Raw genomic sequence first — 17941 nt, 5'->3', positions numbered from 1 at the left:
GAGAACACGAGTGGCCTTCGTCTCCGAAAGCCCATATCGCTGATGTTTCGTTGAGTGGTTCGCATCCTGACACTTGATGGCCCAGCATTGAAATCTGCGGCAATTTGCGGAAGGGTTGCACTTCTGTCACGTTTAACGATTCTCTTCAGTCGTCGTTGGTCCCGTTCGTGCACAATCTTTTTGCGGCAGTAGCGATGTTGGAGTCTTCGTGTTTTATCGTGTTCCTGATATTCACGGCACATTCGTGAAATAGTCTTAAGGGAAAATCCCCACTTCGACGGTACCTCAGAGATGCTGTGTCCCATCGCTCGTTCGTCGCCAACAACAGCACGTTCAAACTAATTTCAATCTTGATAACCTGCCATTGGAGCAGCAGTAGCCGATCTAACAACTGCGGCAGACGCGTGTTGTTTTATATAAGTGTTTCCGACGGCAACTGTTTACATTTCTCTGTATTTGAATACGCATGCCTATACGTTTATTTGGCCCTTCAGCGTTGCTGTCGAATGAAAACACCTTTCAGCCGCTTAATTTCCAGTTATTATTTTATTTGAGCAACCAGCTTCTGCGCTACATTACATCATCTTCAGGCCCTCTGAGCGACGTGTATGATGATTTCCACCTCTGGTCCTTCCTATATGTCGGTCAAGGGGCCTCAAGATGGCGTAATGTAACACCGAAACTGGTTGCTCAAATAAAATAGCAACTGGAAATTTAGACGTCTAGAAGGTGTTTTGATTCGACATTCTGTACTGAACAGCCGAGGCCCTCTAACTGCCGGCCGCGGTGGTCTAGCGGTTCAGGCACTCAGTCCGGAACCGCGCGACTGCTACGGTCGCAGGTTCGAATCCTGCCTCGGGCATGGCTGTGTGTGACGTCCTTAGGTTAGTTAGGTTTAAGTAGTTCTAAGTTCTAGGGGACTGATGACCTCAGAAGTTAAGTCCCATAGTGCTCAGAGCCATTTGAACCCTCTAACTATCTGTATAATGATTGACTTACAGAGATTCATTGCCGTATATGTCAGAGGAGAAGAATCACGTGCTTCTTGAAGACCTGCAGGAGGCATGTGTACAACTAATCTTCTCGGACCCAACTGGCCAGTCTCAGTTATACGTACTTGAAAATCACTCTGAATATACTGAATTTTCTCAGACTATTCCTCCTGCACAGTCGTCAAGTAGTACCTTGAGCCTGCCACCATCTATGTACGTAAATGTCGAGAAAGGAATCTGAAGTAACGCTTGCTGTCAGTGGCACAACAGTCCCTTACACAGTACTTTTCCGTGTGGTACAACGCCCAACGTTGGAGCAGTGAGGTGTCGTATCCTCTGCGTGGCAGCAGACACACGCCTCTCAGCTCGGAGGAGTGCCCCCACGTGTCGGCAGGGCGGCTGCAGCCGGCGATAGCCATCAGCGGCGGCGTGGGCGGACCTCCGGACATTTGGCCGACGTGCCTCGTCGCCACTCATCTCTCCCGCGCCGCGGATGGGACGCGCGATAACGGAGGTCGCGCAGGTCACCTCGGCCCCAGCCCGGCGCTTGTCCTAGAGCGCTGACCCGCCGGAGGCCTTCCTTTTCGCCTCGTCTACCTACACTGTCTGTTCTGGTACTCTTCTCCTGCATCCGCTGGGAAGATCAGACTGGGTTCCACAGAAATGTGGGAAAACGCAAGGCGTTACTGACCTAACTTACTTTAAAAGAAGAACTGAAAAAAAATAAACAAAAGAAAACAGTCAAGCAAGAAATAAAGTAGTTTAGAGAAAGTTCTGCCGCACCTCTGAATGTTACTCGAAATCATTTACAGCAATCAGGCACTTCAGATACTTCTCTAATGTATTTTGTTTCTCACTTGTATAAAAATCGCTTCACCAAACATGTGGCTGATTTTTTCAGTTTTTTATTCCAAGTTTGGTTCAGAAAGGGAGAAATGTATTTAAGTGTCGATCGGATTTCTTTTGTTGTGGGTAGTAGTTGCAGTGCCCGGCACGTTTAATATCTGTCACACGAAGTGCCTGCCGCCGTGCGTTGTTGATGCTCGTAGCGAATGCAAGCCGCGTAGGAAACTGCAACCGCTTTAAATCGAAGGACATATTTAAAGCACTGGGTATCACCGGAATGCGAGGAATGACTGACTACGTCCTCACCTGCGGCGTACCCCGTGACGTGCGGCAACAGGTTCTTCACGGCCAGCCTTTCTCCGCTGCATGAAACATCGGCAACTAATCACTAAATAACAGTTTACAGTCATGTCTCTCTGAAATTTTCGATCTTTCGCTCATCCCGCGATCTAGTGACGCCTGATGGTGCTATCTCCAAGACGAGTATTGCTGGTGTAATTTATTCTCGCGATAGGAATTGCAGTCACTTTGTCATGACGTATTTCATTTGTTAGACATTTAATTTTTAATTACTTTTATTCACTGTTGCGTCTGATTCCTGCCTGATCGAATTTTCGTGAGGAAATCGTGTAGAAAAATGAGATAAATCGATCAAGGAGTTTTAGCTATTTTTGGTAAACAACCTTTCCCCTTTACATATTACATACATACGTGTTTCAAGTCAGTTTACGAAATCTTATGTAAGCAGCGATCTTCCTCTTGCCTCTAAGGTAAAGGAGAGATAGAGAGAGACAAAAGATATAGAGCAGGAAGAAGCAGAGTAATTCCAGTTTATGCAGTAATTTGATATTTATTTTATTTTTCAACATGAAAGAAGGGATTCCACGATGTCTACACCTCTATAACTTTTTACTCTCCAAATAACTCGGCCTTGATGCGATGAAATTTCATCACACTTAATTCATATGGCTAGCAGCAACTGTTCGTCAAATATTTAAATTTTCCTTCACATCACTAATTATCTTGCTTGCCCTGACTTCTTTCAAGTAAATAAATCTTCCTTCACGAAACTTGACTTCACGCTTGTCGGTTTGATATCCTAGTTGCCGGTTTCCCACTCTTCGTTTGTCTATGAAAATTCTGACAAAAACCCATCGTGTGAATTATAGGGATTCTTGTTTTCGCTCCAGTCAAATATTCGATCAAGGTACAGGGTACAAAAAGGTAAACCTACGTCTACAACTTTATAGATTCAGAGAAAGCTTTTGAAATGTTGACCTGTGTACATTCATTGAAATTCTGAGGGCACCAGCGAAAGGTTCTCTAGAAATTCTACAGAAACCAGACCGCAATTACAAGAGTCAAAGGGCACGAAAAGAAAGCAATATCTGAGAACGGAAATAGCATACTCGTCTGCCTAACTTATATTAAAATAAAGCTTTGAGATATGCCGACAACATTTTCACTGTCGGAGACTCGCAAGCGCCATCGATTGAAATGTTTAGGTCATGAAAGTCAACAAAAGTACAAGAAGCGTTAAGGAACGTAGTCGAATCAAATCAGGCAATGGTGATAAAATTAAATTAGGAAATGTGGCACTAAAACCAGTAGATCGGTTTTGCTATTTGGACAGTAAAATAAGAGACGATCACTAAATTAGTAAGTATATACAATGCTGGCCGGCAATAGCAAGAAAAATAAAGTTTGTTAACATGGAATACAATATTTAGCGTTAGGGAGTCTTTTATGAAGGTATTATTCCCAAATGTTGCTTAGAGAGTTTTTCCTGGAGTGTTGCCTTGTACGGAACTGAAACGGGGACGATAAACGCTGCAGACAAAAATAATATGGAAGCTTATGAAATGTTGGCATACCAGCGGTAATGTATTCGTCACAACACCCACGTACATTGTGTAGTTTTAGCAAGGATATAGGATAACCTTGTTAATTAATGTGGAAACACTTGTAAAATTAGCTTATATAACTCTTGATTTTCTTGTGAGAAGTTCACCAAGGGCAAAAAACGCGGCGGTTTTTTCGTGACGCTCGTGGATCTGTTTATTGACACGCTTCGCTGTGTGCCTCTCCGAACTTGCTCTGCAGAGGAATGCGGGAAAATATACAACGTGTTGCCTGTGAAAAGAAAAAAAGAGAAAGTATGCTCCCTGACCAAGAAGCACGGTGCGTTACGCAAGTGAACAGAACACTGAGCAGATTCGCATCCAGGAAAGGTTTATTTCTAGTGCACCCTAACATGAGTTGTTGCGGTGCCGACGACCTAGGCAGACAATGAAGCGTACGACGTTTTAGAATTCGCTGAAACACGATATGCTGTATGTTACAGCAGCGTTCTGTCTCGTGGCACCTCTGATTATTTCTGCCCGAAATGGTTGTTACTTAGTTGTAAACTGCTGCTATGGAATAGAATGTTGTGAGTGTTTTGTAAGCAGAACAGCTAATTTCTACTTGAAAAAAATCGAATGACTAGTAGTGGAGCCGGCCGCGGTGGTCTCGCGGTTCTAGGCGCGCAGTCCGGAACCGCGCGACTGCTACGGTTGCAGGTTCGAATCCTGCCTCGGGCATGGATGTGTGTGATGTCCTTAGGTTAGTTAGGTTTAAGTAGTTCTAAGTTCTAGGGGACTGCCACAGCTGTTAAGTCCCATAGTGCTCAGAGCCACTAGTAGTGGATTAATTCAACACCAGTTTCTAATTCCGTAAACTAACCTTCAGAAGACTGCAACTCGTCCATTTACGCTGTACGAATGTTTTAGACGTGTGACATCGACCACTGGACTAGTTTTCGGCTAGTATATACTCTACGGAGCTTCTTTTGCATCGTTGTGGTTCTAAGTCTTAAGATAGAGTACTGCTACGAAATACTTACAAGGGAACCTCCCCATCGCACCCCCCTCAGATTTAGTTATAAGTTGGCACAGTGGATAGGCCTTGAAAAACTGAACACAAGATCAATCGAGAAAACAGGAAGAAGTTGTGTGGAACTATGAAAAAAATTAGCAAAATATACAAACTGGGTCGTTCATGCGCAAGATATGCAACTTCAAGGATACATTAGCTTAGGAGCGCCGTGGTCCCGTGGTTAGCGTGAGCAGCTGTGGAACGAGAGGTCCTTCGTTCGAGTCTTCCCTCGAGTGAAAAGTTGACTTTCTTTATTTTCGCAAAGTTATGATCTGTCCGTTCGTTCACTGACGTCTCTGCTCACTGTAATAAGTTTAGTGTCTGTGTTTTGCGACCGCACCGCAAAACCGTGCGATTAGTAGACGAAAGGACGTACCTCTCCAATGGGAACCGAAAACATTTGATCCCAAGGTCATAGGTCAACCAAGTCCTCCACAGGAAAACACGTCTGATATATTCTATACGACACTGGTGACGGCATGTGCGCCACATGACAAGAATATGTTGTCGACCCATCTAACTTGTACACTTCGCGAATGGGTAAAAAAATTCTTCTACCTTGCCCGATTTAGGTTTTCTTGTGGATGTGATAATCACTCCCAAAAAAGTGATGAAAACATAAGAGTTTGTCACATAAACTGCAACAAATGAATGCAACAGTTTCACAGTCGCACAGTTTTCCTGTGCTCTGTCAAAACATATGTTTTTAATGTTTTCAAATTTTTCCGTGTGTAGACCGTCAAATCCTGCATATGTCCAAGCAAATCTGAACATGTCCTGGAATTTTGGAGAGCGAAGTTGAGTATGTGTGAGTGCTTGAACTTTGATAATTGTCTGAAAATAAAAAATTAAACTTTTCACTCGATGGAAGACTTAATTCAAGGACCTCTCGTTCCGCAGCTGCTCACGCTAACAACGGGACCACGGCGCTCCTAAGCTCACACTAACCTTGATGTTGCTTATGTTGCGCATGGACTACTCAGTTTGTATATTTTGCTTGTTTTTTTCATAGTTCCACACAACTTCTTCCTGTTTTCTCGATTGATCTGTGTTCAGTTTTTCATGACCTATCCACTGTGCCAACTTGTAACTAAATCCGAGGGGGGTGTGATTGGGAGGTTCCCTTGTTAGTTGTGACAAATAAAAGGAAAATTACAACTGAAATTTTCGTCGGAAACGTCGTCATTAGAGACGGAGAGTAGAACCGTTTGATTATACCTTGGGCAATAATTCGAACGCTGCCTGACTGAGGAAGCATAAAGTCAATTACGAGAAATAACTGTAAAAAAGCAACACCGTGATAAAGACCAGAAAAAACTAAGTGATGACTCTTTTCAGAAATCTTGTAGGTAAATGTACTCCTCACCACTAGTTTTCAGAAGGACACAACAGTCTTAACGCATCAGATATTTTGTTTTAGTAATGCGACAACAGAATCTCATTTCCTTCGAAAGAGCTTGTCACTACTAGTACACATTTCTACGTATTTACACGGTTCGTTCCTAAGTGTATAGTTATGTTCCAGTTAAGGTTACTCTCTGGTGTGAGAATAATTACATACGACTCTCGTAGCTTTTGTTAACAAAATTTTGTTTACACTGCCGCTATGGATGAGGTATGTATTCCCTGAATAATATTTATAACTTTCGTGATGAAAATGGGTTACTGGAATCGAACATCTAGATCTTTGTCATGTACTGTATTAGGTGACATTGTCGCTTGATACTGGTGTGAAGTATACTGAGGATTCACAGAGATGCAGATTTTCACTAGCTGTTCTGTTCGGCTAGGTGCACAGCATGTAGTTTAATAAGTTGCCAAGAATAAAAGAGATTGTGATGAAATAAGGCTGAAGTCGTTGATAACATTCCTTCTGAATTTCTGAAATCATTAGAGGAAGTAGCAATCGAACAACTAATCTAGATGGTGTATGGAATCTATGAGATTGGATACGTACTATCAGACTTTCGGAAAAAATATCATCCACATTATCCGGAAGGTAGCAAGGTCGACTGCAAAAACTATCACGCGATCGGTTTAACGGCTCATGCATCGAAGTTGCTATAGAGAAGAATGGAAAAGAAAACTGAGGATATGGTAGGACCAGCTTTCGGTTTAGGAAAGGGAAAGACATCAAAGAAGACAGTTCGTTCGTTGCTCCTGATAATAGAGGCAAGACTTACAAAGAATCAAGTCGGCTTAATGCGTTTAGTCGACCTGGAAAAAGCGTTTAACAATGTAAAATGGTGGAAGATGTTCCAAATTCTCAAGGTACAATAAGAAAGGAAGACCAAGAACGAAGTGATAGATTTGAAAAGGATGTAAGATAGCGGTGGAGCTATCGATCGTATTGTTTGATCTATATAGCGAAAAAGCAATAACGGAGATAAAAGAAAGGTTCAGAAATTGGGATAAAACTCAGTGTGAAGAAATAACAAAGTTAAGAGTCACTAGTGACATCTGTGTCTTCAGTGAAAGTGAGAAAGAACTACAGGACCTTTCGAAAGGAATGAATACACTAGCGAGGAATGAATTTTGATTGAGAGTAAACCTCAGACAGACGGAAGTAATTGAGATCAACAGAAATGAGATCAGCGATAAACTTAACACGAAAGTTGGGGGCAAGGATATAAACGAAATGGACGAATTCTCCTACCTTGGAAGCAAAATAACACATGAGCGACGAAGCAATGAAGACATGAAAATCAGACTATCACAGTTAGAAAGGCCATTGTTGGCCAAAAAAGGCTACTAATATTAAATAGTGATCTATATATGAGGGAGAAATTACTTTTGGATCACAGCATTCTATCAAAGTCATTCAACGAATAACGGAAAACCGGTACAGAAGAGACTCAAAGCATTTGACATGTGTTGCTGTAAAAGGACGTTGAGAATGTGGTGGACTGGTAGAAAATGAGGAGACGAAAAGAATTCGAAGAGAACACTGCAAAAAGGACAGGACAAGAATATATATGATAAAGCATGAAGCACTAACTTTCCTAGTACCTCAGAGAGACATGGGGAATAAGAACTGCAGTGGCAGATAGACAATGGACAACTTGAATATATTCAGTAAATAAATGAGGACGTTTAGTGTAAGTGCTGCTTTGAGATGATGTAGGTACAGAAGAGGAACTCATGGCGAGTCGCATCAGAGCAACCAGAAGAGTGATGATAAAAAGAAAGTGATGTATACTAGACGATAAAACAGGAAAAGGCAGTCAGGCAGAAACAATTTGTGGATAAAGATGGACTGAAGAACCTTCCTGAAATCGGAGGTCAGCGGATTAGTACTAAGACGTTTGATAGATAGATGAGGTCTAATTCCGAATCCGAGTTCAGCTGTCACGTAAACGACTATGACAGAACATTCGAAGAAATGCTCAAACTCTTTGGTGTGAGGAGCCACGTCACACGCATCCGGAAACAGATTCTACAACGAATGCTTAGCGCGTCGTAGTAACGGATGCCTACAGAAAGCAACTGGATGATAGATGTTACTAATCCAGGAAGCGGGGAGCAGCGTAGCGGCCTTATACTGTAGAAGACAGCTGTCTGGGTACCGTGCCTGCCACACGTGGCTAACGGGCCGCCCGCTGCACGTAAAAAGGGAGGAGTGTAGAGCGGCGGCTACACGTGTCCTCAGGAGCAGCCCGGCTGGCGGCTGGCGAGATGGCAGCAGCGCCGCCTCCCGGAGAACCGGTCCTCCGGAGCGCTGCAGCCACTGCCGCCTCCACAAAGCAACACACCGCACTGCTGGCAGCGTTCCACGCAAACAAGCTTGCCGGCCATCTCGCTCATTCATGCCCCATGACTGTCACCTGTACGCTAAGGTGACCTGACTCCACTGTAGCATCATACTCGAGTTGCACAAAACAATGCGGACACAATATTCCCGGAGTTTACTTTCTACAAGTCTATACTTTGCGAGCATATGGTGTGTGGCGGAGGGTACTTTGTTTACCACTGCGCCTTTCTTGTTCCAGCCGCGAGTGGTGTACCGGAAAAACGATTGTCGGTAGAGCCTCCTTGTGAGCTCGAATCTCTGTAATTTTACTTCCACCTTTCCGCGAGATATATGCAGGAGGAAGCAGTATACTGACTGACTCTTCTAGATACGTACTTATTTGACCTTTTCTGCGCACGTCCCGTTCCTAATCTGTTACATATGGGAACAACTGCATACGTCTCCCTTGCATTTACAGCGCCAGATTTGCACCTGGTGGCCATAATCGGAACTAAATTTTTTACAGTATAAATCTGTTGCGCATTAGAATATCTACCAAGTTTCGATGTCGTACGATAATTACAGCCCACATTGGACCACTGTGGGTAGCTGCACTGTAATTGGAACCGCCCAGTATTTGGCCACGAACGACACACTTGCAATATCATCAATGCGTTGCAAATGCCAGTTCTGGTCAGAACAGTGTTCTGTGTAGTTGTAAATGCGTTATGTCCGGGCTAAGTCAATTCGAACGAGGGAAAATTATTGGTGCTCGTATGATGGGTGCTTCTGTAACCAAGCTGGGAGAAGTGTAGTGTTTGAAGAGGCATCGAATCGAAAATTTACACTACATTCAGAAAAAGCGGAAGGACATCATCGACTAAGTCACAACGTGAGCGAAAGTTTGTTTTGACTGATAGTGACAGACAATCATTGAAGAGGATTGTGGGAAAAAATAAAGGTGACGACATCTGCAAAAGTCACTGCGGAACTGAAAGTCGCACTCGCGAATCCTGTCAACAACTAAACAATGTGAAGGAAGCTCCGAAGAAGGAATGGCAGGGCGAGCTGGAACCACTCACAAGTGATGCAAATGCCTATAACAGGAAAATGCAGTGCCGAAGCCGTAAACACTGCAGTTGGGAGCAATGGAAGAAAGTCAGCTGGTCGGATGAGTCTCGTCTCACACCGTTTCCGACTTCTGGCCGAGTTTATGTCTGGTTAACATCGTCCCGTCTGCGATGCAGACTGCTTGCTGCCAAGAGTGAAACATGGCAGGCGTTCCGTGATAATTTGCGCAGCCATATCGCGGTATTACATGGATCTCTTGGTTATTCTGTAAGACCGCATTACTGCCACGGATTATGTGACCATTCTGGCTAATCATTACCACTTCATGATAAAATATTCCTTTCCCAATGACAACGCCGTCGTCCACGATGATCTTTTTTTATTTTTTTATTTTATTTTTTGGCAAGTTTCTATGAGACCAAGCATCTGAAGTCATCGGTCGGTCGCTAGGCTTACGCTGAGGTCAACACACACACCCATACCCGAGGGAGGACTGGAACCTCCAAGGGGGGGGGGGGGGCGAAGCCGCACGAACCGTGGCAAGGCTTCCAGACCGTGCGACTCCACGATGATCTCGCTAGTCTTCACACAGCTCACATTGTCCAGCACTGGATTTTGTGAGCACGAGAATCCTCGCGTTTTCCCTATCCACCACAGCCACCACAATCACCAGAACTGAGACTTTGTGATCTACTTTGGGGAGAACTGTGCGAGATCGCTATCCATCTCCTTCGTCATTATCTGATCTCCCCATTGTTTTGCTGGAAGAATGATATAGGGTAGGGTTTCCTTGAAAATATAGGACCTGTATTAGTCCATTCCGAGACGATTGAGAGCTTTTTGAATGCCAACTGGTTTCCTACACCGTATTAGACGTGCTTTTGTCCATCCATTGCTGATGCATTACCATTGGAGTTGGAGCAGCGCCTTCATGACGCTTTCGCCCCTACGAAACAAACCTATGACGAAATGTGCTGACGTGCTGCTTTTGTTCGGATCTCCTCTGTTTCTTCTACCAGTCCTATCTGCTATAGTGACGAGCAAACTCAACTCCATCCTTCCTCGTGGATGGACTACACTATCTGAGAATTCTTCTTATCAGTCGCAGTGTAACATCTGTCTTTCCTATCATTTGTTTTATGTGGTCGTTCAACTTTAAATCACTCAGCACGCACTATTCAGCAATCGTGTAATATTACAATAAGCCTCTTTCCAGCTATTTCTGCACAGTAAGTTACATTTGTTTATGCTGGTTGTCTACTGCCAAACTCTACACGAAGCATCGATCTTCTGTAGGTATTTCTGCGTTTCGCTACAATTTTTTGGCGTTGCAAGTTCCCTATGTACAACTGTACCATCGGTGAACAGCCTCATGGACCTTCCGGCGTTAACAAATGTATACTGTGTACAACAATAGTACCTTTATGATTTGCCTTTGGGTGTATTGTTCTTTCCCTTTATATGCAGGTGTTGGGTCGCTAGTAGGTTGGCCGGCTTTGTAGTTTTGTGTTGATCTTAAGAAAGCAGTCGATTCTTTTAACGATTAATGTTTTAATAACTGAACGCCTGCTGTTTTCATGGTATCGTTTAGACAAGCAAATCTGGCGATTCGCAAATGGATCGCTATGTTTGCCCTTAGTGCTCTTCCTAATGTTTGCCTTTAGAACTCTTCCTAATGGGGAGTATTAACACATTACGCTAACCAACTCCTACTTACTGTTTAAAAGTGACTGCTTCACTACCTCCGACTTGTGTTCAAACTATCAACCAGGCTGATAACAAGAACAAATTTTCATTTCACACCAGAGGAGGCGGAGCTAAGCTATCACATCACTGTGAAAACTACATGAGTGGCTACAATGAATCTAAAGGGGGCAATGAAACCCGATTGTTCTTCCACTTTTATACTCTTGGCTCTACGACTGTGCAAGCGAACCTTCATTTCCTCAGGGACATAACATTATTTTGATTTCTTAGAGAAACTAATTTTCTTGCGAAGACCTTTTATTTTGACTTCTTTTTCCCGACCTTTATCCCTTCTCTACACAGGGTCGGCATGTTAATTTGGATTTGACAACGGTAGAAGTAAGGATTCCCAGATGCCTTTTCTATCGCCTCCACCCTGCCTCCCCCCTCCCCACCCCCCACCCCAGTCTTCCCCTAAAACGCTAACCGGTGTACGGCGAATGCTGTGATGGTTCCTTCGAAAGGGCATAGACAGTTTCCCTCCTAATCCTTCTTCAACCTGAGCTTGTGTTCCGTTTCTAATGACCTCATCGTCGGCGGGATTTTAAACCCTAATTTTGCGTCCTTCCTTCGAACAAAAAGTTGGTTTGAGGTCTACTGTTGCCTCTGGCGCCTTCAGTTACGTTGGTAGCCTGGAGGTCGCGTGCGACTCAAATGCACCGTGCCTGGACCAAACCAAAAAGAAAGGAACTATCCAGGCCGGTTGCGAAATGTTATCGTTACGTAAGCGGCGGAAACGCTGCCAGACAGCGATGAGGTGGATCAGCATACTTCACTACCAAATCCGGTTAAGCGGGCGTGCGACCACTCTGAATAAATGTCAAGGGCGACGCACGCCGAGGTAATAATAGTGGAGCCTGTGTTCTGCAGGTTTCGTCTGTGCACTGGCGTTGTGACTCAGCGGCAGGAAACTGGGATGACACGTCAGGACATAGGTGAAAGTACCAGTCATAATGCCGGAAGATCTTAACAATAATGAGACTCATTGAAGATTTTCTTATTACATTTGTGTGGGTAAATGATTACATTTCTTTCCCACCTTCAACCGTTTCTTTTGCTTTTGGTATTACCATCATTGCGCTGACAAAGGACTGAAGTAGACAAACCTGCACAGTAGCGAAGAGTACCCAAGATTACTCGTATTATGGCGACAACTCATCATATACCGGGAATGTTGGGCTTCTATAACTGCTCAACTGTCAGTCACATCTCATGGAGACTGGTTGGACCGAACGGCACGTAGTGATCATCATTCTCTACAGTATTTTAGAAGTATCCTACAGAATTCGTATCATATGATCATGGTAGCTAAATACATGCCCTCATGCCGTTACAGCGTTCCTGAGATTACTTTCGATTAGGGAGTGACAGCGCGAGTACTGTTTGGCTGGGTGCCCAGAACTCCAGCACTGCGCTGTACTCGAAAAAACTGCTGCATGTCTTTTATCAGCAGTTTCCTTTCTGTTAGAGGTTTTCCTGCGAAAAACAATGACGCATGTACAAGTGCTCACAATACTAGTTCAAAAAACGGCTGCTGGCTTACGTTATATTTCTCTTTTTCTATAACTGTAACATGAATTCAGCTTGTACTAACACATACATCGATGTCTCGGTTTTGCCCAAATCGATGTACTCACGTAGGTCGTTGGTGTCTTGACCCCAAAATCTTTTTCCACGCTTCAGTGTGGTGGTGTAGTTCTTTATCGGAGTACATCTAGTGCAAAATGCTGATTGGCTGATTTATTTCAGAAAGATTGTTAACGCTGAGGCATTCTTGTCGACACTTAAACTGGGTTGGCACATGTTCTACATCTACATACGTATATTCTCCACGAGCCGTCTGACGACAGTGTGTGGCGTGCGGCGGGTGTTCCACAAATCAGTGACACTTTCTTTCCTGTTCCAGTCTCGAAATGTGGGAAGGACGACTGGTTGCCGGTCTTCGTATAAGCTCAAAAGTCTCTAACTTCATGAAATTTTCACATTACTGTTTGAAATTGATTGCTCAGGTAATCAGAAGACTGTTTCTTAACGGACTTCCTATCTTTTTTGACATTCTTACTGACACGTGTAGTCAGCAATCCTATGACGTTCTTATGTACGATTATTCACTGCTGAACTCCGTCAAAGAAAAGAAAAGCAAGAGTCGTATGTCATTGTTGGTTGGGAGGCATCGGGGCACTAGTTCAGCCGCCTAATCGGAAATAGTGTGGCCCCTCCCAGTAAGTCTCGTTCCTCAATGTGTACAAGAGCTGTATCCGAACCGTAACAGTTGAGCTTAGATGACTGTAACGGATGTAACTGATAGTTTTCTGTCATATTTGTCTCTTATGATGATAAGGAAGAGGGTGAAACGCAGTGCCGGCACATAGCCTGCTCCTCTCGAACAGCACGAGCGAGCCGCCGAACTTAACATCCCCTTCAGTCGGACAGTTCACCATCAAGGGTGTCACATGTACTAACTCCATGAGCAGAGGTTTCGAGTTTAATAAAGACACTGGTGCGAAGTCTGAGGATGACGGACGTAACGCGACCACGTTAGCAACCTTGCCAGCCAAATACTAAAAAAAGACTTCGTCCGAGCAGGCCTCGGAAGTCCCAGAGGTACCGACCGACTGCCGTGTCATCTTCAGTTGATAAGCATCACTGAATGCGAATATGGAGGGGTCAGTCGTCAGCACACCGCTCTACTGGCTGTTGTCTGATTTCGTGACCGGAACCGCTACTTCTCAATCAAATAGCTCCTCAATTGACCTCACAAGGGTAGAGTACACCCAACTTGCCAGCTGGGCACGGCTGACCTAGATGGTCACACATCCAAGTTCTAGCCAAGCATGAAGCGCTTAACTTCGGTGATCTGACGGGAACTGGTGTTACCACTGTGGCAAGGCCGTTGCCGCCAGCCAAATACTGGTAGTGATAATTTTTTCATATACCAGAATTCGAACTGGCTGCCGTAGAAACAAACACCACAGTACCGATCTCGCTTACCGATGTAGCTACTGCATCGATGAAGTCAGTCCTGTTGTAAACAGGAGACCTAGCAAGTTACCCTGAAGAGTCGGACTCTGGTTAACTGCCCAAGGTAATTTTCTGATAACACATTTAGAATAGTATTACTCCAATCTCTGTTCCTACAACGTGACCCAATTACTTCTGTCTCCGAGGCTAGTAATACAACAATATAATCAGGAGATTTACATACAATCTTCTCCAAGTTTTCGCACAACTACGGCTCCTGAGGCAGGCCGTCACGTTCATGAATCTTCATTAGATAGGTATCGCCGCTCATGTCCTCCCCAGTGGCTGAGTTATCAGCTGGTACGATTGCCATGCGGAAGAATCGGATTCAACTCCCAGTACAGATATTGATTTTTCCGTAGGGGGAGCCTTGGAACGGCGTGCACTCTGCTTCGTGAAGCCAGCTGAGGAACTGATTGGGTGATAAGCAGCGGCTCCAAAGTGTGTGTCGCTGACAAGCGCCGGGAAGGTATTGAGCTCACACCACACCCGCCATACTGCACCCGAATGACGCAATTGGAGAGGATGACATTGCGTGATCTATCAGAGCTGAAACGCCGAGCTGTTATAGAGAAATGCTTATGAGCCAAAAAAATATGGCCACCTGCTTAAAAGTTCGTTTGTCCGTCTCTGGAACGAATTACATAACTGATTCTTCATGTCAGGAATCCGACAGTTTGTTGGTAGCTAAGTATGTGTAATTAGATGTCTATGCACAGGTCACAGAATTCGCGTAAATAAAGGGCCACTGATTTGCTTATGTGGTGATGGCGCCCGATAGCGACCCAGATGGGTTCCATAGGATCTACATCTGGCAAATCTGGTCGCTGAGACATCAGCGTGAGTTTACTATAATGCTCCTCAAGCCACTGTAGCATGGTTCTAATTCCGAGTCATGGACAATTACACTGCTCAAAGATGACACTACCGTCGAGGAAGATATCAAGCAGCTAGTTGGTTCGCAGCTGTCAGCGAGTCTTCGACTACTATCACAGTTCCCATGCAACCGCAGAGGAATGTCTTCCATAGCATAATACTGCTCCCACCAACCTGCGTTCGTGGTGCGCTTCACGTCTCGAGCCGCCGTTCACAGCGATGACGGCGTTTGTGGAGACGATCAGCTACCTAGAGTAGCAAAAATGTGATTCACCTGACGATCCAGCACGTTTCCATTTGTCGACGGTCGAATCCCGATGGTCCCGGGCCCGCTGCAATCATAACTGATCATGTCGTTGGTTCAACATGTGAACACGTAGGGTTAGTCTGCTGCGAAGCTCCACGTTCAACAACGTACGATGAACGGCGTGCTTCGACACACCTGTACGTGCACTAGCACTGTGTTATTTCGGCAGAGATCACCATCTACCCTACTTTAGAGAGCAGACAAGCCTCCGAACCCCACGTTCTGTGAAGAGTCGCGGACGTCCAACCATTTAGCTCCTAGAGGTAGTTTCACTGTCCTTTTTCTGTAGATGGTCACGAGAGTAGCACGTGGACATTCGACCAACTTCGCCGTTTTCGAGATACTCGTTCACGGGCTCTACGTAATAATAATCTGTCCTTTGTCAAAGTCGCTTATCTCAGTCTTCCATTTGCGGCCCATATATTCGCTAGGCGATCCTCGGTCCGTGTCTGCTCCACTTACATACTTCTGCTACCGTGCCACGTGCCCGCAACGCCATCAGGCGACACCCAACGTCACCAGTTCACACATATGACACTATTTCACTTGATGAAACCATAGGGACTTTTGGTGTTGTTTGCAGGTTCCATGTCGGCAGAAATTGAAGCTGATTATTGCACTGTGTTGCAGGTGATGTGCCAGACGCGGGCGTGGCGCCGGAGGTGGCGTCCGTGAAGGAGGTGGACGTGCTGCTGGCAGAGAACGGCGACGCCCACCGCACGCGCCACTACGAGCTGATGGACCGCGAGAAGGAGCCCCGGCTGGTCGTGCGCCGCGGCCAGCCCTTCGCAGTCAGCGTCACGCTCAGCCGCCCCTACAACCCGGACATCGACGCCATCTCCTTCGTCTTCACTGTCGAAGGTCAGTTGCACATACCATCCTACTTCACCATAACCTATTCACAATTTCGGTACCCTAACATGTTGACGCCGGCGCTGCGAATTGTGTTTCTCGCTGGGGGAGGGGGGGGGGGCGTATTCATGCTTTCCTTCATTTGGCGAGACTGATTTTCCTTGTATCTCGACACTGGGTGGCGGTCGTACTGAAACGCCCTAATCTACTCTTTTAATATATTGACCTTTTAATTTTAAAGTGAGGGATCACATAAAATAATTTCAAGCCAAACTAATCGAAATTTACGTGATATCTCATTTGCTCAGAAAGCTCTCTCGTTGAAGGGTCACGCAAAACTGTATTCAGAGCTTTTCATTGCGCCTGGCTTACAGGTAATATATCATACGTTGTTGTATTGCTGGCAGCATAATTGGTAGAGTCTAACATGAGCCACTGGTAGTACACGGCGCCCGATGGAAAAAAAAAAAAAAATGTCGACGTGAACGAGTTAAACCCCGTACGGAATCCTTGCCTCTCACTTTCAGAACTTACCACACTGAGTCATTCAGGTATGTCTCGGAGACCAAGTTACGGATTTAACTTTCCGTTTCCTCCTCCATCCATTTTAAGCTCCTTAATTACTCCCCTACAATTCAGTGAGACTAGATGCCAGGTAAAAAGGAAGCAGAAGTTCGATTCCTCCACAGCCTCGTCCTTGTAACTGAAACGATGTCTTTTTACTTTAGACCGAGTATACCCGCAGGCAGCTCAGTGTACATGCTAACAAATAATAATACATTTCAACTCGATTACGGTTTGGAGGCTGTGTAGTGGAATTTAACTCCCACATGCACGGCAATGGGGAATTACATTCACGGAATCACAGGAGGCCGCTGTGGAGATAAAAGGGTTCAAAATGGTTCAAATGGCTCTGATCACTATGGGACATAACATCTAATGTCATCAGTCCCCTAAACTTAGGACTACTTAAACCAAACTAACCTAAGGACATCCACACATCCATGCCAGAGGCAGGATTCGAACCTGCGACCGTAGCAGCCCCGTGGTTCCGGACTGAAGCGCCTAGAACCGCTCGGCCACAGTGGCTGGCGAGATAAAAGGGATAGGACATGCTTACAAGTCTTTGAGCCGCACTTTCGGGCGAACTTGAATGGCTCCATGAAAAGAGCAGTTGAAATGGATAGAACTAATCCGGATTCGAGTTTCTGTAGGACGTACAGTTTTAAGTTGTTATGAACACACAATATGAAGTGTATTCTGCGAAGAAAATGAGAAATGCACGTCGTCTCCCATATTCATTCGAATCTTTCTTTGCGGGAAAAAGGAAATTTTAAATGAGATATTTGGAGTATGTAGGCAGAGTTCATGTTAATGGTAAGAGAAAAATTGCCCAAGACGGCCGAAAATTTCGAACACATAAGGGTTAATTATGCAGACCAAGAACATGTTCGTAAATGAAACAAGTGTGTAGGTCTCAAGCTATGGACAATGGTAACAAAAGGATTATATGACACGGTTAATTTGCAACACAATATTCCTCAGAAATGAGTTCTTTACGAACTGTGTGAAGATGGTCCGATC

At 44.8% G+C, this 17941-nt stretch overlaps 1 protein-coding gene across 2 annotated transcripts in view; it reads left to right on the top strand.

Annotated features, from left to right (window-relative positions):
• Nucleotides 1-17941, top strand: part of LOC126457206 (annulin) — a 478708-nt gene that overhangs the window by 404617 nt on the left and 56150 nt on the right. For both annotated transcript variants that reach the window (XM_050093306.1, XM_050093305.1), the window contains exon 2: nucleotides 16136-16366. In XM_050093306.1, the coding sequence (XP_049949263.1) occupies nucleotides 16136-16366 (231 nt within the window). The remainder of the gene's footprint in view (nucleotides 1-16135; nucleotides 16367-17941) is intronic.

The sequence above is a fragment of the Schistocerca serialis genome, chromosome 2 (assembly GCF_023864345.2).
Source record: "Schistocerca serialis cubense isolate TAMUIC-IGC-003099 chromosome 2, iqSchSeri2.2, whole genome shotgun sequence".
In the NCBI taxonomy this organism is placed as follows: domain Eukaryota; kingdom Metazoa; phylum Arthropoda; class Insecta; order Orthoptera; family Acrididae; genus Schistocerca; species Schistocerca serialis.
This window is presented reverse-complemented; position numbering and strand designations above follow the sequence as displayed.